Source organism: Cyclopterus lumpus, chromosome 10 (assembly GCF_009769545.1).
Source record: "Cyclopterus lumpus isolate fCycLum1 chromosome 10, fCycLum1.pri, whole genome shotgun sequence".
Lineage (NCBI taxonomy): Eukaryota > Metazoa > Chordata > Actinopteri > Perciformes > Cyclopteridae > Cyclopterus > Cyclopterus lumpus.
In genome coordinates, this window is record NC_046975.1 from 18672238 (window position 1) to 18696041 (window position 23804).

The 23804-nt window shown below is 41.9% G+C and overlaps 2 protein-coding genes across 3 annotated transcripts; one reads left to right on the plus strand and one right to left on the minus strand.

Moving 5' to 3' along the window:
• Positions 1 to 433: 433 nt before the first annotated feature.
• Positions 434 to 5879, plus strand: LOC117737781. The gene is made up of 2 exons (XM_034543951.1): positions 434 to 572; positions 911 to 5879. Exon 2 carries the CDS (start codon positions 961 to 963, stop codon positions 3676 to 3678), a length of 2718 nt encoding a protein of 905 aa, XP_034399842.1. The 5' UTR covers positions 434 to 572; positions 911 to 960; the 3' UTR covers positions 3679 to 5879.
• A 1595-nt stretch (positions 5880 to 7474) lies between these two features.
• LOC117737403 (cytokine-dependent hematopoietic cell linker) lies at positions 7475 to 17540 on the minus strand. Of its 2 annotated transcripts, XM_034543352.1 has the most exons (18): positions 17379 to 17540; positions 16415 to 16511; positions 14721 to 14771; positions 12118 to 12271; positions 11160 to 11209; positions 11019 to 11061; positions 9962 to 10018; positions 9848 to 9882; positions 9720 to 9730; positions 9537 to 9611; positions 9280 to 9301; positions 9080 to 9104; positions 8918 to 8996; positions 8818 to 8834; positions 8647 to 8741; positions 8246 to 8323; positions 7831 to 7986; positions 7475 to 7754 (listed from the first exon to the last, which is right to left on the minus strand). In XM_034543352.1, the coding sequence occupies exons 3-18, from the start codon at positions 14721 to 14723 to the stop codon at positions 7602 to 7604; spliced, it is 1053 nt and encodes a 350-aa protein (XP_034399243.1). In that variant the 5' UTR covers positions 14724 to 14771; positions 16415 to 16511; positions 17379 to 17540; the 3' UTR covers positions 7475 to 7601. The 2 variants fall into 2 exon arrangements, with proteins under 2 accessions (XP_034399243.1, XP_034399244.1); XM_034543353.1 differs by lacking the exon at positions 16415 to 16511.
• Positions 17541 to 23804: the final 6264 nt, after the last annotated feature.

Genomic DNA, 23804 nt, shown 5'->3' on the forward strand with positions numbered 1-23804 from the left:
CTTGGATACACTGTATATACTTTGCTTTTTTAGTTTTATTTAATTACATTTTTATTTTTCATTTCCTTTATTATTTAAATTCTTAAATGTAATATGCCCTAACATTTTATTTTATTGTATTGTATACAGTAAACATGCTTGCTGCTGCTACACAAAAAGATGTCCCCCTGTAAATGAATAAAGTATCTAATCTAATCTAATAAAAACATGTAGAGTAAATACATTTATATCTAAAGTGCAATAAACAATATTACAATTACTTATTTTACCTGAGGATATTTATATCAGAACAGCATGCACCAAATGTCGCTTTGTAACAAACTCAAATACAACATATAGAGGAGTATCGTCGAAGAACTAACTGTAGAGTAATATCTGTACCCCGCGCTTTTATTTTGAAGGCGAGAACAACCCGTTTCCTGCAGTGGTGTCAGCCAGCTACGGATAGCTAACGCCGAGCTAAAGCAAAACGGCTCGGTTGGTCTCGTTGACGACCGTAAAGATCACGTCCCACCGAGAGGATTTATTGATTTCAAAACGCACGACGGATACAAACACAACGCCCCGATAAGGTACGTGCGTGGGATGTGACTCTGTTCCGAGCACAAGCAGTCTAAAAGCGGGCCGTCGTCTTTACGACCAACCCCGACCCCCCTCCTCCTCCGCCTCCTTGTTGTGGTCAGATGGGGCCTATTTTCCCCTTGTGTTCAAAGGGAAACAGCTCCGCGCAGCAGCAGCGGATGAACTAACGCACACACGTCTTTGTGAACCGCTTCCTTTCTACCCGTAATCTGGAGATCAGACGGCTGCAAGCGTTAACGAAAGAGGGGGAGGGGCTACACGGGGCCTTGTTGTAATGTCAGCACTGTGGAGTTCGCTCATTCTCTATTTTCCTATCTTATGTCCACAGTGGGGAGGCCGCTCCTCTGCCCAGATGACCGGCGCACCCCTGGGCTCAACATGAATCCTGTCAGCTACCAGGGCATGTTGTCGCCAGTGAACGGGGGGCATCCCAGTTTGGTGTTGGATCGCGTTTTGGGCTCGTCCAACGTCAAGTGCTGTCAGAAGTGCGGATTTGCTTCCACGGACGCCGCCGAGTTGAAGAGGCACATGCTGGAGCACAGGGGGACGAGGTTTTACTGCTTCTACTGCAACAAAGTCTCGTTCAGCGAGGCCGAGCTAAACGCTCACCTGAAGCAGCACAGCTCCAAGTATCCGTTTAAGTGTCCTCACTGTGGACAGGGCTACATGCGGAGGTTGTGCCTGGTTAAGCACATCGATCGCTTGCATAGTAAAAACACAAGTCAAGGTCCTGCTAAACAAAACCCCCATGTCCCCGTCTCCAGTGCCTTATCAAGTGTGCACACTGCTGACCCAGCATCAGTCCGACCAGCCGTCCGGGTGACTGTACCCGTCCCGAGTGCACCTGCAGCCAGGCAGGGTCGAGACGAACTGCGAGGGAAGACACGGGAAACGAACGCGTCGCACGCCACGAATGGCAACGCGGATCTTCTGACCCCTTTGAATGGACTCATCCAGCACAACAGGGCTCTGACGGTTTCTCTTCCGGAGGAAGTAACAATCCCCGCCGGCTGCTTGGTGGAGCTTGTCGAGGTAAAAACTGTCAATGGGACGAAGGAGCTGAAGCTGAGGCTCGTCTCGCAACAAGAGAACGAGTCTGTGATAAAAGAGACCAGGACCACGGTCTCTCAAAACACTGCCCTGGGAAAGCCCTTCTCATCCTCGTTGAATCACCCGAACGCGGTGAAGGACATGAGCATGGGGATGTGCACGGTTAACAGGAAGCAGTTTGATTCAAAGACTATGAATGCGGAGCGCCCCGCTGTTTGTCCAGTGAATATTTCGAAAAACATCCCAAGTCACGTAAACAAAGAAAAAGCTGGATTTAAGAGAGCGTCGCAGGAAATAATCAACTTGGAAAGTCACACGGTCATTCCAAACAAGGTTCCCAAAAGCATCCTGAATCCTGTAAGAGAGGGCAACGGTGGGGTCAAAGATACGCAGAGCGAGCCGGCGAACCACGGTGCAGCGCTGCCCTCCGTTATCTGCAACAGGGCTGGCCAACGGTTTACGAGCGCCCTGCATCCAGACATCATGGGCTCATGTGTTTCTCAGAGGGCCGGGGACGAGAGGAAGAATTTAATTCCAGAGCATTCCAACAGCATCCCACCCAGGAGGGCGAGTGACGCAAAGATCACTCATCGAGATGTGAAGCTGGAACCAGGCGTGATAAGCCTCAAGAACGACACCGCTTCAAAAATAAAGACAGAGGAAGTGGGCTCGAACCAGCAACACTCTTCTTGTCCTTCCTTGAGTGTCCTCTTGGCGGCATCTGCCCAAGTGAGACCGTCGGCGATTCTAGTTTGCAAGGATACCGTTTCAAGTCCGTCGTTTTCAAACCCCAGAAGTCTAAATGAGCCTTCGTCGGTGAAAAAAAGGGTGCTTTCCACCCGCAAAGGTCCAAAGATGTCGACGTGGACCCAGGAAGTCGGATCCGGGGAGAGAGCAGGAGACGCGCTGGAGCCCGAGGGTTTTCCCGTCATCTCCTCTGTGTTTTCGCTCAGCCAACAACCAGAGGACGTCCAAGGCGCCATGCAACCGCTGGTCATGGCGCTGCGTGGTATAGTGATGGATAAAAGTAACGGTCCTAGTAGCAGAACTCAAGATCACGTCAAGGTAACAAACGGCACGGACCTGGCGAAGGAGGCGCTGGCGTCCTGTGCTCAGGTGGACACAAAAGATGGGTCCATCATCCACAAGCTTTTATTAGCAGAGCGGGCCGGTAGCACAACTCAAGATCACGTCAAGGTAACAAACGGCACGGAGCTGTCGAAGGAGGTGTTGGCGTCCGTTGCTCAGGTGGACACAAAAGATGGATCCATCATCCAGAAACTTTTATTAGCAGAGCGGGCCGGTAACACAAATCAAGATCACGCCAAGGTAACAAACGGCACGGAGCTGTCGAAGGAGGAGCTGGCGTCCTGTGCTCAGGTGGACACAAAAGATGGATCCATCATCCACAAGCTTTTATTGACCAAGCGGATCGGTGAGACTCTCAAAGTGGAGGCCAAAGAGGATAAAGGTAATCAGCACCCTCCTGCGCCGACCCACAACCACATCAAGAAGGAGAAACCAAGCACTACTACTAAGACGACGGACAGTAAGAAACGCCGTTGCACTCCCGCGTCAAAATCTTCAAGAGATGGGGTATCTGTTTTCCAAATTGCCGGCGCACATGTGGCTGCAGAGCCGCTCCAGCAAATAGCCAAAGGCGAGCACGACATCTCAAAGTTTCTGACTGTCTCGCTGAAACGGGTACAAGTAGGCCTGTGGAAAAAGAACAAGAAGGGGCTGAAACTTAGAATATCCAAATACAAGATTCAGGTACCGATGGGCGGTCTAACCGACTGCACGGTTATATACCCGATGCCGCTGAAGTCGGACCAACTGGTGACGCGGCCGAGCCCCTACCAGCCCGTGGTGGTGCTCAATCACCCGAAGCCCCGGGCCTCCGTTCAGGGCGCGAGACCGGACACTGTAGCGGACACGCCGGAGTCCGTGCTGGCGCCAAAGTGCCAAATCTTAAAAATGAGGCTGAGCAAAGTGATGGGGCAGAAGTACGAGGTGATGGGGTGCACCGTCGGCGTCTTCCCGTGACTCTTATCCGCGGACGTATCGCTGCACGTGAGTGCACGTTTAGGAGAAAACGACTAGTATTACAACGGCGGGGAGACGTCGACTTAAAGAAAGACAAAACATGATGGAGCGTGAGATTTTAAAAACAATGGACCTCTTGATTATCATTGTGTTACACGTTTGTTGTTTATATAGGCATGGAATGTGGAATATTCAAGTGCAATGCAGTCTGACTGCTTTGAGTCCCAGAACATCTGCTTTAGTAGACTGCGTTCACTCATACGCAGATGTTGAGTACGGTTACAGAAACGTTCGGGAAACTAGTAGATCTGTCAGAGTCGAGGCATAAATGCATGTGTTGTTTACTTAAATAGGATAACATACTGTATTTATTTTTGTTTTTTTGTTATCAGAAATGTTTTGCTGTTAATCTGGATCCTCTAAGACACAAGCTGAATTAGGGGCAGTACACCTGAGTGTCAACTCCAAATACAAACAATGTCATAAAGATGCAGAACATGCATGGCTCCAAATTGAATGATGGGGGAAGAAATCGATAGTAGAAGTAATGCGGAAATGTTTGGTTTGTGAGGTCTATTATGGGGGCGAAGCCTCATGCAACATTTAGCACAAATAATATACAATGCAAGAAATGTCTTAGTCAAAGTATGAATCCCTGTTTTTCTGGGGGGGTTTTTAATGCTCAAATTAACAGAACAGTCCGAGGCGAAGAAAACAAATGTGTTTCCGGCCGCCGTATTTGGACAGAGAGCACTTCTTCCTTTTGTTTCCTTTGATGAAGTTGTCTGATTATGTTGCATCCAACAAGTCAATTTAACACTTGCCTTAAAACTGATCAATAAGGCACGTCCGAGAAATCCGCCTCACTTCGAGATGACGGCCAGTGTGATGTGTGCAGCACTCGGTATAGGTCAGTAGTGTACAGGTGCATTCAGGCACTCTCTGCGTCGCTGTGTTGTATTTATTTGGTCAACAGTCACTGGTAAAGTGAACTGGACCATTGAGAGAGAAAAAAAGAACACTACACTGTGTAAATAATGGAAGCTGGGCGCGCACACACACACACACACTACTGTTTGTTATTGTTATCAGTTTGAATGTTTTTTAAATCACTGGGTGTTGCAGAGAAATAGACATGATGTTTGCCAGTTGTCCTTCATGTGTTGTGTGAAGTTAAATGTCTCGGTTGTACTGTAAACTTGGATTGTGCCCCAGTTTCTCACCAGTATTTACCACTCTGCTGGCCTTTTCTCGGTGACGCACCCTAATTCAGACTTTACCGGTTGACGACGAGTGCCTGAACGCACCGCGAGTCTTGGTGTCTGCCAGGCCGGAGGTAACGGCAAAACTTTTGACTACTCTTAATTCTTCAAGAATTGTTCTGCTATTTTTTTATTCACTTTTTTAATTTTTTCAGTCTCTGTTTTTGTTATTCTTGTCCCATTTGGTTGTTTTCATGAATATTCTACATGTAATCCATCGCAGATATTTTCTTTTGATTAACTTATTGGAGGTAACGGTCCCAGAAACAAGTGTTAACGCCATCTTCATGTGACGCCTCTTTGCAGCACCTTTTTAAACGGTGGTCCAAAATAGAGCAGGTCCCAAACTGGTTTATGACTGGTCCAGAAAGCCACATGCTTTTATTTGATCTGGTGTACATACTAAGTGACTGTGGTGATTCTGAGAACCTGTTAAAACCATCGTCTTTCCTGATGCGTTACAGAACTGTTACGGTTCTTGCGACAGCAGTACATGTGTGTTTTTAATCGGTAACCATGATGTATGAGGTGCTAGACCTATCAATTAGTAGGTTTCGGTTGCCCAGTTTTCACTGTATATATACGTTTCAATCATTCGCAGATTTTATTGTGTACATACCTATAAATATCAAATGTGATAGCTGTTGTTCATACTGTGTAGGGAATGGTTATCGTTCCACAGCCTCTTCAGCAAAAGCAGTTATGTTGTGCTTTACCTTCATAGCACTGCAGAGTCAGGAGCTGACGTATTTTATTGTTTGTTATATAAATATATATTATTATTATTATTATTATTTTAAAGGTGTTTAAGGGCATGCCAGTTCTCTCTGAATGTTTCTTTGCCTTCCATTCACCTCTCATTTGTGTTTTTTTTTTTACCTGTTTGACGTCCCTTTTCAAGCTTGTTTTTTGTTTTTATTCTTTTTTTGTTTTATATCGTGTTCCATGCTTTTATAATAACAAATATGTAACTCCTTTTTTTTTTTTTTCTATTAAAACATGATCACAATTGGTATTGTCTATTCCCTTTTGTCCAACAGAATTGCGTCACATAAAGTGCTCATCGAGAGAAGCACGGGCGGAGGAAACATTCAGATATTTTAATAATTAAACTACTACCTAGCTAGTTCCTCCTTTTTATATGAGCTTTCTCTAAATGACCCACGTGTCTGAAAATACAAGGAAGTATCTTCACAACATGTATGAATGAACTATGAGGGAGAGTTTCTGCCCTTTTACTGTAATGGAAATGTTATATTCTTAGCTGTATTTTATATTTGGATTTAAGGGAAGTGGCTTACAAACGTATATATGAAAACTATCTCCTACAGTGGGATTGTGAAGCAATTGGCGGGGGTTGTGAAGCAATTGGCACCCATCTGCTCGCCCCTGTACCTGGTGTCAAGTGTTCATTTACTTGTAGGTCATAAATTAGGGGCAGGATGCTGACCCTTTGGTTTTCTACAGTGTGAAACCACAAGTCCCTTTGCAACCCCCCACCCATCTTTCCTCTCTTATATGCCTCTGTGAATTGTCACTCTTCAGTTTGTCCTCACGCAGTCTCACAGTGAAGAAAAAAAATGATTTTATAGACGTTCTGTTTCTTCAATATTCGTTATTTCAGCTTTAATAGACTCAACGTCGGGTAAGGTCACATTTCAGTGGTTTCCAAAGATGGCTTCTCAGATGGCTCCGTGTCACAAACCGTGTGGCGAGACTTCAGCACAGTACTTGAGAAAATGCTCTTAAAACTCTCCACCGCTGTTGTTGACTTACTATCGTGTAATATTGACTTGAGTCATAATTCTAAACTTGAAGCGTAAATCTCACATTTTGACACAGTGAGAGAAAATTGTCAACTGTATTGTCAATCGATCAATACTTTAAATGTCATCAATCAAAATGGGGAAAATAGTTCCTTCGTCCAGCTTCTCACATGAGAGTTTGTTGCTTCTCTCGAACGTGATTTTTTTTCGTTGTGTTTTTGGACAGTTGGTACATGAATAAAACCAAAGATAGCATAACCAACAGATTCATTGATAATGGAAATAATTGTAAAGGTACAGACTGTTTGTTTTTTAAATATGACACAGGCCAACACTTTTCACAATTGGTATACTCGGTCATCATCTTTCCAACACGCCCATCATGAACTTCAGTGGATGTTTGGGGTTCCAACCAGATGGCATTGGTGGTAAACCTTTATGAAGATGATTCTCTCTGAAATTCACAACTGCACAACTAAGGCGCAAAGAGCTCTAATAAAGAGCGCTGGGAGTATTGTGTTCGGTGGAGCTTGACAGCAGACCCGTCCAGCCATTGTAGCCACGAGCAGCAGATATGAGCTACGAGATATTGTTTTCATCTGGGTCGGAATCAGGTCAAATTAAAGAGCGAGGCCACTTTGGCCTAATAGATTCTCTAGAAATAATAGTGGAAAGTATGAACAGAAAAATGGACGTATGACGTTAAAAAAAAGGAGCGAGGTTACACAATAGCTTGTAAACGCTCTTGGTTTTCTTTATTACTCCACAAACAGTACATATATTATACTAATCCAGTTTGCTTCATTAACAATTAACAGACAATACATCTTTAGGTCCACTAAGATATGTTTTCTTTTTCTTTTTTTTCTTTTTTTACCATTGAGCAGAACACGTGTTATTGCAGCAGTTGGACAACTTCCTTTTTCGTTATGGGACACGTCAGCATGCAGTTTTCCGGGCATTTGCCTCTGAGCACGCTTCTCCCGCTGATGAGTATTATTGGGAAGATGGAGTGAACCTTGATGATGTCTGGCACAGAGTCAAATATCTGAGGAGAAATCAGATGTGAGCTTTCACTAAATCTAATTGTTGAACCGTCTTTCTGAGACATTTTGTCCACTCACATCATTGGATCTCTGTCCCTTTCCCAGGGAGAACTTGCCGGAGCTCTCGACGAACCGGATCTTGATATTGTAAACCTTCTTCTTGTGATACACGGCCAACACCAAGGGCTCCCTGTTGGTGTTGGTGGAGCAGTCTCGCACCAAAAAGGCTCCGTCCTAAAGGGGTTGATGTGAGAAACAAAAGCAGATTTTAGCAGATTTTTCTTGTCTCATTTCATATTAGAGGAGATACTGAATTATCTTCCATTATTTTACAATGAGCCTCCTGTAACATGAACTCTTGTAACCTGTCTGTTTGGGGCTGTGTTTGTTTTTTGTTTTGTCTTGCTTTCATATTTGTTTTATTATCGGCGTTCTTGTGGAAAATAAGAACATTCAATAAGCGTATTGTTGAAGCAAATAGGAGACGCAGTACCTTGTTCACCAGATGTAAGACGTGCTCAGCATCGGCTCGAGAACAAGCCCCCACATACCACTCTTCTTCACTGTAGGTCTGCCAAACACAAGTACTCAGATCTTTTACTACGGGTAGTTTAACATAAAACAACATCATTTTAACAATCTAAATCTGCAAAGCAAAATCAGCTTCAAATTACTGAAGCTGTTAAATAAGTTCAGTGTAGTAAAAAATAAATTTGTCTTCAAAATGTAGTGGAGTTGATGTATAACGTATCATAAAATACAAAGTACAAGTACCTCAAAAGTGTTCCATAAGTGCTTGAGTAAATATATTTAGTTAATTTCTACCACTGAACACTTCAGAGTTCAATGAGTAGCATAATATTGTGTTACTGTATTAAATAGCAGCGAGTATACCTGTTGAGGTTTTCCCATTGGAACAAAGTCATGTTGGTCAAAGTCTTCTTTAGTTTGAGGCCACTCGTGGTGATGACGTTTTGATCGCACCCTTTCTTTAAGTAGACGTTAGTGTTCACTCATTTCGTTAATAACTGTATAATGATACTAAGGATCTATATCATTACTTACCTAGACTTTGTTGTGTCCTAAATACAGAAAGAAAGAGCAAATCAAACATGACATAACACAACACAATTGTCCTGAAACGCCTGAGAGATGAAACACAAACCTTGTTTCTCTAAAATTAGTTTCCAGAGAATGTTTGAGATTGGTATGAAGGGATGAAACACTTTCAGCACGCTGTAGACCTAAAAACACATTCAACATGTTTACCACTGTCAAGACCTTTTCAACCAAAACAATATTACATTCACACTTATTTAGCTCTTACCGTTGGCAAGTGAACCGAATTCAGTCTAGTAGAAGTATTAGAAAGACAATTAGATTACAAAATTAAATAAATTAAAAAAAGGAGTTAAAGAGTTTTTTCTAGTCAGGTTACAAGTGTAATTGTGTAGAATAAAATAAAATAAATACAATTTAAATGAAAATAGCATGACAGAAAGCGCTGAAATCTGACACTTTACTTACTTTTTTAGTTGCTCTCTGTCCACTGAAATGAAAAAAAAGCATTATTCTCTGTATTATTATTAAATATGACATCACAATATGCTCGATCAATGAAAGCCTCAAGTTTATTTTGTGTGATTATGTTTCCAACCAGCAGATGGCGGCACTGTCCCACTGTGCAAACTGTAAACTCAGCCGGCTTCCTTTCACTTTCCGCCATTCACAGAGAGGAAAGAGGTCACAGAGGTCAAAGTCAACTAAATAAAACCAGTTCTCACTCTCTCCAGCAGGTTTCGCGTATAGTCAGCCCAGACAAGTGCTTCTCTATCTCTGTTGGAGATGATGGAGATCGCCTGGAAGTACACAAACTTTAGCTGCAAGTCCATGCACATTTAAACATTTATTTAACATCTCATTTAAACCCAACAATGAATGATTTGAAGAGCAGTTGAGCAAATTACCTGTGAGAGCGCTGTGATATTAGAAAGAGAGAAAAATCATCACCTATTTTATGAGTGGCCATCAACAGTGTTTATTGACACAGAAACTGACTCAACAATAAGTACTGCATGTATGGTGAGGTGCTTACCTGCTCACCTGGCAGCACAGGTGAAAACCTCTTTTCTGCAAGAGCAACATGTGAACATATGAGATGATTCTGAGGCCAGAGGCAATGAAAGTAAAGATAATTTAGTTGTCTTACCAAATCTGATTTTTCTTCTGCCTGGCTTCAGGTCTCTGTTTATTGCAGGTCCGGTGGCTAAAAACCATGCCAGGCAGACATAAATAATGTTCAGTGTACAAGTACTTAAGGAGTGCTATGAAGTACACTTTTGAGGTTCTGTTACTCAATCTCAGAGGGAAATGTGACACTTTTAAGTAAACTGCAAGGCCTATTGTTTACTTTAAACTGAAACATGTAACGCCACAACTGACATGAAAGCCATCAGCTGAAGTATCACATCAGCATTTGAAACACTGTTGGTTAAATGTGCTATATTCAAAATAGGGAGCATTTCTATTGCCTAACGTGCTCAGAGCTAACGTGTTCAGAACTAATGTGCTCAGGGCTAACGTGCTCAGAGCTAACGTGCTAACAGTGATAAAAGTGCAAACTACAGCAAAAGTGCTGACAGAGCTAACAGTGTTCAACAGAGGGCGGGAGCTACACGCTTCTGCAACGACGCTATCGGTTTGGACGATGTTAGCAGCTGCAACCGCCATATGAGAGCAGTGCAGAGCAGCGGCCGCAAGCTAACCAGTGGAGCACGCTCACATAGGCTCACATGCACTGAAAGCACGCACGGACATTACTTCACTTTATCTTTGGATAGCAAGTGGGGTTTTTCTGCTATATTATTGCTCTGGATATCAATTTGAGCACCTTAATAACACTTAAATTTCCAATTTTGGTGATTTTCATTGGAAATTAATAAAGGTATTAAAAACTAAAAGTAAACTAAACTAAAAGAGATGGAAAAGCGCTGCAGAGGTGGTTGTTTGTCTGTTTTCAGTGTTGTCAGCACTATGACTGACCGATCACATCCTAGAGAGCCATTTGATTTAATATTATATCTTTAATAATGCAGGTTAAGTGACCCTGTGTAGCTTTTGCTGAGCAGCAAGTCATAAAGTTGCTCACATCAGCTAATATTAGCCGCGCTAAGCTACACTGCACTGGTGCCAGGCCAAGTGAAAACTCCCTAGAATGTCTGTATCTCATCAAAATTCAGACGATGGAGCTTTTAATGTCACTTCACCTGAAGCAAGTGGGATTTCTCTTGGCAGGATGTTGACTTTATCCTGATGAAGAGGAGAGCACATGAAGAATAAGCAGACATGTACAGCTGTGCAGTGGTGATGGAGAATGAATCTGAAGAATTCAAAACAGAAAAACTTACAGTGCCGAGTGAGAGGCTCTGAGCCGATGATGACCTCGGGAGATCCCTGTCTTGGAAGCAAAAGAAGTTGAGATGCTCTCACTCTTATCAGTGACAGTAATGACAGTAGTTTCAGCAGCTCCAGTGTTCACTGACTGTTCAAATGAGTTTGTATCATTGTTATAACTCGGTGGCGGCTGGTCCCAGTGGCGCACCGCAGCAGCAGACTGTATTGATTACAGAGGGAGAACACTCCGAGTGTGAACACATTTAAAAGCCACGTTCAGTGTGAAGTTGCAGACGTCCAGCTGCGAGGCCCCTGGCTGTGGGCCACATCCATGCAGGAGAGTAAAAGGAGTCTATTCACACTACATGCTTCCCCCATCTCACCCCTTCGGCTGCTGGATAATTGTAATCTCCCGCAGTCTGCCTCAGCCAACAGATGGCCCTGGAGACCCACTGGCAGATCATGATCACTCAGCGTGAGCTCCCCCCCTCTCTTACTCTCTCTCTCTCTCTCTCTCTCTCTCTCAGATACACACTGTTTTCATTCTCACCACCGTGGTGGTGGAGCTGTTATGTTGTGCCTGCATTTCATTCAGCTTCATTCTAATTATGTTCACCAGCACTGTTCTTTTCAGGAAAGTGAAATAAACTCACTCTCATTGTAAACACCCAAACTTAGAGTTAATTATTTTGGATTTTTGGATAAAGGTTTAGGAACTATTTATGTGCCATATGTTTATACATTTAAGGCAGACAGGAATAAGACGTGCAGTGACAAATATGAAAGGTCAGGTTCACTCCTACAGACGGACAGAATTTCTCAACTCACTGAGCCACGAAGACGTCAATTTCTTTGGTTGACTGTTCAACGCTACAAAACAAAACGCTTTAGATCCAAGTAACTAAGAAGTGAAAACAACACATACCGAGAGCAGCGTGAATGTGGATGATAAGGAATTATTTTCCTCTCTACCTGCATACTCTCTCTCATCATTGATGGACCTTGCAGGAAGTATGCGCACATGAACCACTTGCTCCTGGTCATCCACCACATCGTACTCAGGCTCCTCCACGTTGTTAAAGTTGCCGCGTCTTTCATTTCGGTTCCTGCCTGCCCTGTTGCGATCCTGTGGAGAGGAAATGGCAGTTGCTTGTAATTGGAGATACCAAGTCTACGATATATAAGCTTCATCTTCGTCTTGTAACACTGAGCTCTTAGAAATTGTGCGTGTGTCACCCAGATTTAATACAAGAAAGACTGCCTTTGATAACAATCTCATTCTGCATCCATTGATTTATTGGAAACACGTGTACTAATCTGGTTTTAAAAAATGAAAGCGGTAAACCTGCTCACATTTGTGTCTTGCTCATTACATCAACCATCACACAGTTACACGTTCTGAATGGACGGTGTTAGATCCTTGACGTGTATACAGCACTGATAAGCACAGGAAGCTATAATGAGGTGTTGCACAACCCACTGAGGGATTTCCTTTTTCAAGTTTCCCTCTCTATAGCTAGACACTAACGTGCACACATTTATAGCCGGTCTGTGACACAGTGTTACATAATAAAAAATGCTCTATTTCTGTTAATTAATGGAGGCACTGTGACGGTGTACATTTGTGCAGCTGTGGCAAAGCTGGAAAAAAAATAGAGTGAGATCAGGGTGAATACATTCAGAGAGGAGGCGTCAATCATCGACAATCAAACCCGCTTCTCTCATTCAATTTAACAGCAATGTGTTTCACATCAGAACCGGTTATTTTGTATTGAAAAGGAGAATCCATATTGGCTTCATTTCTTTCGCAGAGGAAATTGATGTGGTTGTCCAGGCCGGTGCAGTGTCATCCAGGAACATGTCGCTTAAAGGCAGGAAACGTCTCTCTTCAGAAGCTCAGGTTCCTTTGTTTTCATGAGTAATGATGAACCCCGAAAGTTTATTTTGAAAGACAATGATTCATACAATAACCACACTGTGTATGGCTGTGTATGTGCACAAATGTCTTTTCTAAATAAAGCACGAGTTCAGGTTCTTATATTGCAAGAGGTGGTTGGACAAGGGGCATTTCACCTTTATCTGACAGAGGACAGTCTAGAAATTGGGCGAGTATGACATGCAACAAAAGTCCCAAGGCCAGAATCGTGTCCGGGACGTTGCTGTTCTATAGAAGTCGTCCTGCATACAGACCGATCCTCAGAGCTCTATGTCAGCGCTAAAGCAAGGTCTGGCTGCACACTTTATCATTCTGCTATTGGGGAGGGAAAACGCTCCAACTTGTTTGTAATTTCTTTAACCGATCCCATCGTCTTGGGAGGCACAAAGCATAGAATACAGAGGCAGCAACCTCGCCAGATAGAGAGGAGAATGCCATGTGGAATTCACGGCCAATTGGCAGGTTTTATACCCAAAGTCTACAACCGCTGACTCAGACTACATGTGCTGTAACCACAGGTGCTCTTATACCTGCATTTTAAGCATAATGTCCTCTGTTTTCTTGCCAGCAGGGCCATAGGTTGTTGTTTTTTTACAATTGAATCCAAATATTCCTCAGCCCTGGTTTACTCTCATTGAGCACATCCTTGCCCCGTGTGCTGAACATGTCTAACTCATCCCTCTATCTGGAGGCTGCAGAAGGAACAGGAACACTTCCAGTCTGCAGGTGGCTACAGGGATCTAATCAACCAGAGGGGAAAGCAGTCGTCATCCTGCAAGCGAATGACAGTTACTGGTCGGGAACATTCTTCAGTTAAAACCCACACAGACTCTGTCAATTAGCATTACTGCGGTGATGGCTTCAAATTTCCATTTATTTTTAGCACAATCCTTGTTCTAGACAGACAGAGTGAAAGTGCATGACCTGAGAAGAGTTCATGAGATTTTGGAAAGTCAGTGAGAGGAAGCTTAAAGCCAGAAACATGATATCAAGGAAAACCTTTTTTTTTACACCTTGTGCCGTTTCTCTGTGCCGTATTTCTGAAAAAGCATCATGTGCTTTTTCGTATTGAAATACATCATAAAAAGCATCAGAGCATAAATAACAAAAAACAGCTGTTACAGTGTTTTATTAATGTTATCAATGCTATTTCACTGTTCGCAGTAAATATGCACGTAAAGCATTCATAATCACAAAAGAACATTTATGTGGCGTGGAGTGATAACTTTAATTTAATTCTGAAGGATATTAATGTTGTTTTCTCTTTTTTTGTTATAGATGTATTCAAATGACTCCCTTAAATTACATTACAATGTTATTAATCTTTTGAGCTTTGATGAATTTGAGAGATGATTATTGTATTAACCAGTGAGACTAAATAAATTGAAATATTTGTTCCCAATCTAACATCAAAAGGAGTAATAATACAACACAAAAGTTATTACTCCTTATCCACATCGTTTTTTTTTTGCTGTGCACTAACAATGACAGAGCAGATTCTCACTCTTTCCTTGTTTCTGTGCTAAAAGGTAATTACACAGGGGGGGGGGGGGCTGCAGACTCTCAAAGCTTCCCCTGGGAACGTTCATGTGGAACCATCGGGGAAACGCTGTGCTACCAGTCGGGCGCAATAACTCACCATTATCACAGCAGACGCATGGCTCTCTCTCCCTCTACAGCGACCGAGGGGCTGGAACAAAAAGGAAAAACATCATTAGTTTGGGGGTTCTCCTAAAGAATATGTCATTTTCCTCCTCAACAGTTACACATGCAGATATACATCTTTATATACGACTCAACAGAGCTGCTTTGTTCATCTGAGTTACAGTTTTAACATCCACTGGAAATAAACTATGAAGAACATTTTTACTGATTCACAATTTTATTTTAACACAAGAAGGACAGATACTTCTTAACATGGAAACATTAAAAACATCTGATATATTTGATTATTCTTTGCCACATCATGTACATACGTACATGATGTGGCAAAGAATAATCAAATATAATCTCTATATTAAGTAGATCTGCAGTGAAATCTGAATTTAGGTAAACACCAAAAATATTTTTCAAATTGATTTTCAATTGAAAAAATTAAAAAAGATAATAATAATCATAATAATAACATAATTGCATTACACTATTTATTCAAAATTATGTAAACCATAACAATTTTTTTTTTTAAATCTAATAATAATAATAGAATTATAGCTTAGCATCCCTAAAGATATAAGAATTGGTTTATTTGATTTGACGTGATTATTTCCATTTTGTCTAAATTGTATGGTTTGTATTTATATTTATCGAAGTAAGACTTTGTGACAGAAAGAAAGAAAAAAAGACAATTGAAGGTGAAAATAACAGAAGTTTCCAGTCAGTGAGGTCAGAGGTTTTGAAAAGTAGCTAAAGGTCGCTAACTAATGTTTGGAGAGATAGAGCCGTGAAACCACTGTCTTGTATTTCAGCAAAAGATCCACAGATCAGAACAGCCACTTAATATAACATTAACACTATATCATTTGATATTGCTTTGCCAAGAGGTATCATCGGCATAGTGTAGGAAAGAAAAGTGTGTATCATATTACACACCACATTCAGTTAAAGCTATCACTAATACCACTAGTATTTGTACATAGAAATGACAGCACTAAGATGCATACAGAGCAACAGTATTACATGTTGCATTTCATTTAACCAGATAGCATCTTGGTATTCATTAGAAAGGTCTCAATATTAATCAGCAGTGCTGGTTTCACCATTTACTCTTCAAATTATGAATGTTAAACCAACCAAATATCATTGAAGGGACGAATACGAAAACAATTTTGTCTATTCAGACTATTCAATTATCCACCTGCAGATCCAAACAATGACACTTTTTTTTTCTTTTGACATGTACAAAACTGTGAAAGCGTCTTACGTAGTTGTGACAAAGCACAGTAAGAATGCTATTTTGTGTACTTTTTAAATTGGTGCAAACACAGTATCAGCAGGAGTGACGTCGTTATCTCGATCTGGATGGCGGAAAGAGGACTAAAAATGTATTTGTGTGTCTTTGTCGCATATCCTTCATTTATCAGCTTTTTAAGACACACTATCAATTTTAAAATCATGTTTCCAGGGAGATAAGCAAGAAGAGGAAGAGAAACACGGGGTCAGCACCAATCAATCACTCTTTGATTGACAGCTTTAAAAAAAAAATGTTTGAATCCTTTTGACTGTGAAGGAAAAACAAAACAGGAAGCAGGAAGGAAACCGATACCAAAATAGAAGTGAGGACATTTAAGCGAGGCTCAGGGATATGTGATAATGCCAGGAGACATTACATCCTACCAAATCACAGTCCCACGAGGGAGAATCAAAGTCAGGGTTGTATTTGGCAGTGTGGTCCAACACTCAGCAGGGCAGTCTGTCTACTTTGCAGAGCTTACTGAGCCATGGGAAGTGGTGTTGGATGAGATGTATGAAAAAAAAAGAAGAGGAGATTAGATACTTGCAGCCAGCGTCTGAGGTTGAGCAGTTCGTCTGGAGAATAAACTTCTGCCCCATGGAAATTGGGTGCAGAGGATTTGTGGCAACTCAAACCACCAGACGACTTAAGGATTTGTGACCTGGCTTTTCTACGGACATCAAGAATGTATCAACTGCAGCGAGCGAGCGAGAGCTCAGTCTGAGGACAGAAACCACATCAACAGCGACCAAACTAGGTCCGTGGATTGTCCGTCAACATGCTAAGTATTGTTGACACCATTTTTGTTGTGTTGACATCGATATTTATGTGTTTTTTTTTAGCAGTAAAGATATCTGTGCCCCTAACTGAGTTATAAAAAGTTTATTTTGCTTTAAAGCATGCCGTTTTTCACATTCACAACAATATAATCTGTGCTGTGAAGATGTTAAAGTTATTATTCAGAGTGATCACAAGATAGTTTAAATGTATAATCAGTGTCAGGTGCTCCTATAACGATCGAGTTTGCACCTTTTTTTTTTTTTTTTTAATAAAAAGGTTGTGACCAAATGTGACAAAACACCTAATTTAAACCCCACAATTCCTTATTAGATGAAATGACAACTGCAGTTCATAAATCACATATGATATTAGAGCAAATAAAGACTTATTCTTGAATTTTAATCAAAGCAGGATTTGCAGCTCGAGCAGCAAATACCGCATTTCAAAGCTTGTCTCGTCTTCATAGTTCACTACTTATCATTTTCCAAACCTTTTTGAAGATTCTTTTTACAACAGACCAACTTTAACTTATTTTTCTACACACTCGCGAATACAGCTGTTACTTACTTTTTCTGAAGACGTGTGCAACAAGCACACCTGTCCAGCTAATTTCTGCCTATTTGGTTAACCGTATTTGGTTCCAGAAAGAGTCGCAGTTTTCATGTATCTCGCACAGACCTACAGAAAAACCCCTGGTCTGCTTCCACTGACTGTCAGCGTGACGCAGCCCACTGCAGTAACCCAACAGGACTTCCTGTGTGGTGAACAACTGGCCTATAACCTAATGTCTTCACTCTTGTTTTACACTGTACAAAGTTGCTTTGTGGAGGGCTTCTTCTTCTGCATCTGTGTTCGGCATTCAGATAATTGCTTGTGGTATTGGTCAAATGTTTCATTTATTTCTGCATAAACCTTTTTGTTCGCTTTAGTTGTGCAGTGGGAGATGTTTTTCACGCAACATACATCTTAAAAAGCAGACCTAGACCATTTGTTCAGTGCATCAGGGTTACATGAACCTTCCAGTGCTACAGGTATTTCTCTTAATTTGAACAGGAACACGGTGACATTTCAACATTTGCTCTGCCAAGTGCGAAAAGAAAGCAGGGTGACATTTACTCTTTCCATCAGATCATCATCTGGCTTTATTTTTTTTAATTTTTTTTTTTATATCAAACAAGAAGGTGAACCCAAATTACAATATTGTATTCATGCCCTTTCAAAGTGATATTTCGCCTTTGTGTAACATTTTCAGTTAATAGCATCAACACTTAATAGAAAGTCTCCTGCCACTTATGTTATACTTTAAAAACTTTAAATGAATGTCCAGTTACAACATGGATTTGCAATGCTGGTTAACACATTAACCCTATTTCAGACAGTGAGAGGCATTTCACTCCATCTTGGTCTACATTCGTGATGATAATTTTGCGGTCACCTATATGATTCTGAAACTTCGGAATGGGCGTCATAGCTGAAAATAGGGCAACAAACATGAGCATTCAGACGATCACGTGGTAAACAAGTATAGTGTGGAGTTTTTACCAAAAGTGAGTGCACCTGTACTGTTGCTGAAAATCCCTCACAGTAGAAGCATAACCAGGAACCAGGAAGTCAGTCAGTAAACTGGTCATTTGGCTGCTTGTTTTTCTCCAAATTAGTCTCACTAATCTGCCCATGACAATCTGAACTGTTAGAAGAATCCCACATTTAACGTTATTATGAATAGTCTCATAACCAATAGAACCGATGGCAGAGCTACAAAACAAAAACTCGAGTTTATTTAAAAAAAAAAAAATTTTAGGGATGCAAAACTATATCTTACTGGGATATTTGTGAACGACAATGAATTTCAATATATTATAACAACGATGAGTCAAATTATTTTCTGTAATTAAAGAAAATGTTGAAAAAAATGATCAAGTCAGCTCCACGGAGCGTTAGATTGAGTGAAGATAATTGTTTTAAAGCAGTTTTAAGTCTCATTGAAACTAAAATCGCTGTCGTGGTGCAGCGATCACACACAAGTTGAGGGCGACTTCTCTTTGATCAACACATAAACTCTTCCTGTCTGAAGCGGGTTGGAGGCCCGGCCTCCTCCAAAGAGCGACGCAGCTGAGCACAGGCGCACAAGGTCAGCCTCTCTCCTGTGGTTTCTTCTGCAACGGTATAGCCTGACTTCCTGTGAACGATTACCATCTAGCCTCTCATATTCTCACTGATGCTTATCTTTTGAGCCGCAAACGGCAACTCCCCCAACATCTCTACACCTTGGCCCCCAGCGACAGCCCCATCGGCCTGTCAATCTGGCAGCTCATCCTGTGTCCTCAACCCCCCCCCCCCCCCCCCCCATCGTCCTCCTCACAGCAGCCAAAAAAATGAACCGACCTCCCCTCCTCCGTCCTGGACCTGTCAGTAAGAAATAGAATCCGTGGTCCCAGCCTGAGGGGGGGGGGGCGGGGCTGAGGAACACAGAGGTTGAATATGGGTGAGGTGTGCGCATGTGAGGGTGTGTTTCATTGGTTAATACAACCCAAGTCCTTCATGCATTCACAGGCATCTCATTGCAGTTAAAGTCATGAAGTTGAATTACCGGCACCACAGGAAGGAGGCATGTGATTGTAATAAGCCACATTAAAAACAAGACCAAGAACAGCTGCACAGCTGCAAAAAAAAAAGTGATAGTAAATGTGGGCCGACGTTTCCTAACACAGACTTACCGAACTTAAACTAATGACTTTTTGTATGATTTATGTTCATCCACACTTTGTGACTGTTGGTTGGGTGACTGAATCCTTTTTTGTCTCAACAGATGGACGTAGAACTTATGTCTCAAACTCTTGATTCTTATTTAAAAGGTTCATACGTATGCTTGTGTGTAACATATAGAGGACCTTTCAGCCTTATGGGGAGAGTCATCGGGTCCCTTTGTGAACACACGTATCAATATCCAGATTTGTATTCAAGTGCTTGGCCTTGACAGATGTTTGTACTTTGACCAAGATTTTGACATGTGTTTTGGTAGAAAAGCGCACGAAAAACGAGGAGTAACTTTTCATAAGATACACCTGATTTGAATGATTTAGGTTGCGTAGCTCTGTGGATGGCAATGATGACTTCTGAGATCTCTTTACTTTTACTTTAGCGCCACCAGCGTGTTGACTTTGTGGTTTTATGTGAAATATCTCACCAAACGTATACTTGATGGATCGCCATGATATTTTATACAGACATTCGAGTTCCCATCAGGATGAATTGTAATAACTTTAGTCATTCCCTGACATATCATTAAGCGCCACCATCTGTTTGATTGACCAAATAGGACCAAACTCAAATGAACAGCATTTTCATCAGCTTAAGATAAGATAAGATAAGATGTACAGGATTACAGCAGCAAAGGGGTAAAGTGCACACAATAAATAGTAAGATCAAATATAACATCAGTAAATAAACATCTACGGTAGCTGAACAATATATACAATATACAATAATATGTACACACAGGCAGAATAAATATGGCTATTTCCACAGTGTATTGGTATTAATATTGCACAGGTTGGATTGAATTAAGTGATTGAGTGTTTTATGTTTTTTTAAGTGTTTTGTGGTCTACTGGGAGCTCAGCTGCTTGTGCAGCTTGACAGCAGCAGGAAGGAAGGACTTGCGGTTCCTCTCCTTCACACACCGGGGGTGAAGCAGCCGGTGGCTGAAGGAGCTGTACAGAGCTGCCAGTGTCCTGCACGGGGTTCAGGGATGATAGCTTAGCCATCATCCTCCTGTCTCCCACCACCTCCACCGTATCCAGTGGACACCCCAGCACACTGCTGGGCTTCTTTACAAGTTTATGTAGTCTCTTCCTGTCAGCTGTCGAGATGCTGCTGCTCCAGGAGACCACTCCATAGAAGATGGCTGATGCCACCACAGAGTCAAAGAAGGTCTTCAGGAGTGCTCCCTGCACTCCAAAAGACCTCAGTCTCCTCAGCAGATAGAGTCTGCTCTATCCCTTTTCATAGAGTGCATGTGTGTGGTCAGACCAGTCCAGTTTATTGTTCAAGTCAACACCCAGGTACTTATAAGATTTTACAATCTCAATGTCTATTCCCTGGATGTTCACTGGTTCCGGGCGAGAGGGTTTACCCCACCAGTTCTTTGGTTTTACAAGAGTTGATCTGGAGACGGTTCAGCTGTGCTTTGTGTTTACTACTAATGAGTAAATCTTAGCATTGCGATAACAAATTATTGTTACGGCAAACAAAACAAACATAGTTTCATCGGAAAGTGTTGTAACGTATATATATATATATATATATATAAAGCGCTCAATTAAAAGACAGGATGTCGTTTTTAGGTTGTTTTTTCATTGTGTACTCTCCACTTCTGAACCCAAACTTACTCACTCTTGCCACTCGTGTCTTGGCTTAAATAAAGACGGTTATTATACTTGGTCAGCCGTTGTCTTTTCTAATCTCCCGTATAAAAGAGAAAGAGGAGATAGTGTAACAGCCAGATAGATAGGATCAGAGAGAGGGAGAGGGCAAGCAGTCTGGCCAGTCTGGCTATCTCTGGCGAGAGTGTGATTCAGCAGCGTGAATAATTAAAGCAGGGCGCAGTGATAGGAATCTGTAGACGCTCGGGTCGAATAATACTGGACGGATATCAGGGGCCTTTGGTGCGGGGAGGTGGCGGCTGAGACGACATCAGTCACTCTCCCCGTGCCCCCGGGCAGCCGTCAGGCCACAGAGCTGAAGGTCAGCAGATGACGGATGGACAGAGACCGGCGGTGGCTAACCGCTAAAGTGGACTAGAAAACGAATGTCCTGTACATGAAATATTATCCTCATGGAGGAAGATACCTGATCGGATACTGCAGCAATGTGTCATGGCTCTGTGAACGTCGTGACGAGCTGAGGTCCACCAGCTTGAAATGAACATGTGGATGTGTAACAGAAAGAGAACAACACATGTTGTATTGGCAGAGGAGGCCTTTAGCCACATGAAAACACTTTCAGTTGCAGAAAGGCACAATTTGACCGTTTTTTAATCATCAAATTACTCATTATAATTACACCAGTACCTCTTCTTGTGTGCTGCAATTCAAAGCCTGTTTTAGTCTCCCCTACATTGTTCTTTGCTTCTCTGAAACAGATGTCTTTCATGTTAGCGACTCAGTCAGCTGTGACTGTGAATGTGGAGGAGGAGGATGTGTTATTTTCGAGAACCGCCTCCTGGCTGACCGTTTTATCCGTGGGTTTCTAAAAACTAAAATTCATCTTTGTTTTGTCTCGCAAATTATGCCGCTCCGAATCTAGACCGCGGGTAGCCCTCCCAGCATGCACAAGTTGCACTGAAACAAGCCTCCGTGTGAACTGAACCACAAAAGAGCGTCCTCCTCCTCCCCGAGCATTAGTGTGATGGCACTGTAGCTCTCTCTCTCGCTCAGTCCCTTCATTATAATGGTCGCAGTGTGCCAGCAGAGTCTCCGTGACGCCAAGGAGCTCCATATTCAGGTCAACTCGCAGCCAGAACGATTCCTTGATTATTCCTTATTTATCCCAGTCATTCACCCCGCTGTGGCGTGGAGTCTCAGGAAGATGTGTGTCTGAGTGAGAGGAGCCAGGGATAATGATGAGCAGAGAGAGGATCGTTAGCAGGCTAGGAGCTGCGCTTCACCCCACTCAGAAGACACATTCAAATCATCAGCAGCATCTTAGTAAAAGCTAATGTGGAGGAGTTTACTGTTGGGTTATTATTATTATTATCACCCAGTGTGCATCCACTAAACGAATCACATACTGAGGCAGATGAGATTCAATATTTGGGCAGCAAAAATGTATTTGCTTTCAGCGCAACAAATCAGTTTTCAATGAATCTCATCTCCAGGAACACGACGAGTCTGCTGCCACGCGAGCAGCTGTGCAGGCTTTGCTCACAACAATAAACTATTACATGTGTTTCTAATTCTTTTAAATCTTAATAATGCCCCACAGAGACGTTACATCATTACGTGTAATAATATTTCACAATCAAAACTTTATGAATCATAAAGTTGGTGATAAGGTCAAAAGATAATCAAAATAATTAGTTGCAGATAGTTTTTGAATTTTTTCATTCAGATTTACCATCTGCAATAGATCAAATTCAAGAAACTGAGTCACCGACATGTTCACAAGAAACATCTTGATATCATTTCCGAAACACATATTTTTACACATGCATCTAGGCAGCCCAACTTATTAAAACTGATTTCCTAAGAATCGTACCCCATGCATTCATTTCCTTTTAATGGTCCATCTGCCTGTGGTGAGAAACAAAGATACCATCAGCGTGTGTTTTCTCATCAAATAAAACAAGTTAACATAATATTCTTCACATTCAAACGCACAGAACATTACAAAGCACCTGCTGTTTATTGAATAGGTAAGAGCCAAATATAAGAAATTACATTTGTCTGCTTATTCTGTTCTTCTAATAAAATCTATAGATTTCCCATTTACAGGATGCTTGCTTTGCTCCCAAGACATACAATGTAAAAATGAGTCAAATAATATAATAATAATAATAAAACTACAATTAGATAAGAAGGTGTCTGTGGCAGTGGGTCTGTTATTACACAGACAGGATGGGGGTGTAAAAAATAGTCTTATTGCCACAAAGGATGAGGACATGAAACTGATGAATAAAAGAGGAATGGGGACAGCAGAGATGAAGCTGGAGTGGGCAGATAATGAGGGGAAGCATGGAAAGCAGCGAGGACAAGATGGTGTGCAGGCTAATGGGGATCCTGAGGCTCAGCTGAATTAGTTTAAAACACAAGGAAGAAAACTAAGAATGAACAATACTGCGTTTGGCAGAGATAACAATCGGGGTGGATCGGTCTAAAATACTCCTCGTTTGAACGTCCTGTTTGACCCTCCCACCCTGGGTGCGTTTCTTCTGGACTTGATACTACGACATTATCTCCCACAACAGTCTCACCTGAGCGTGGAATAACGACAC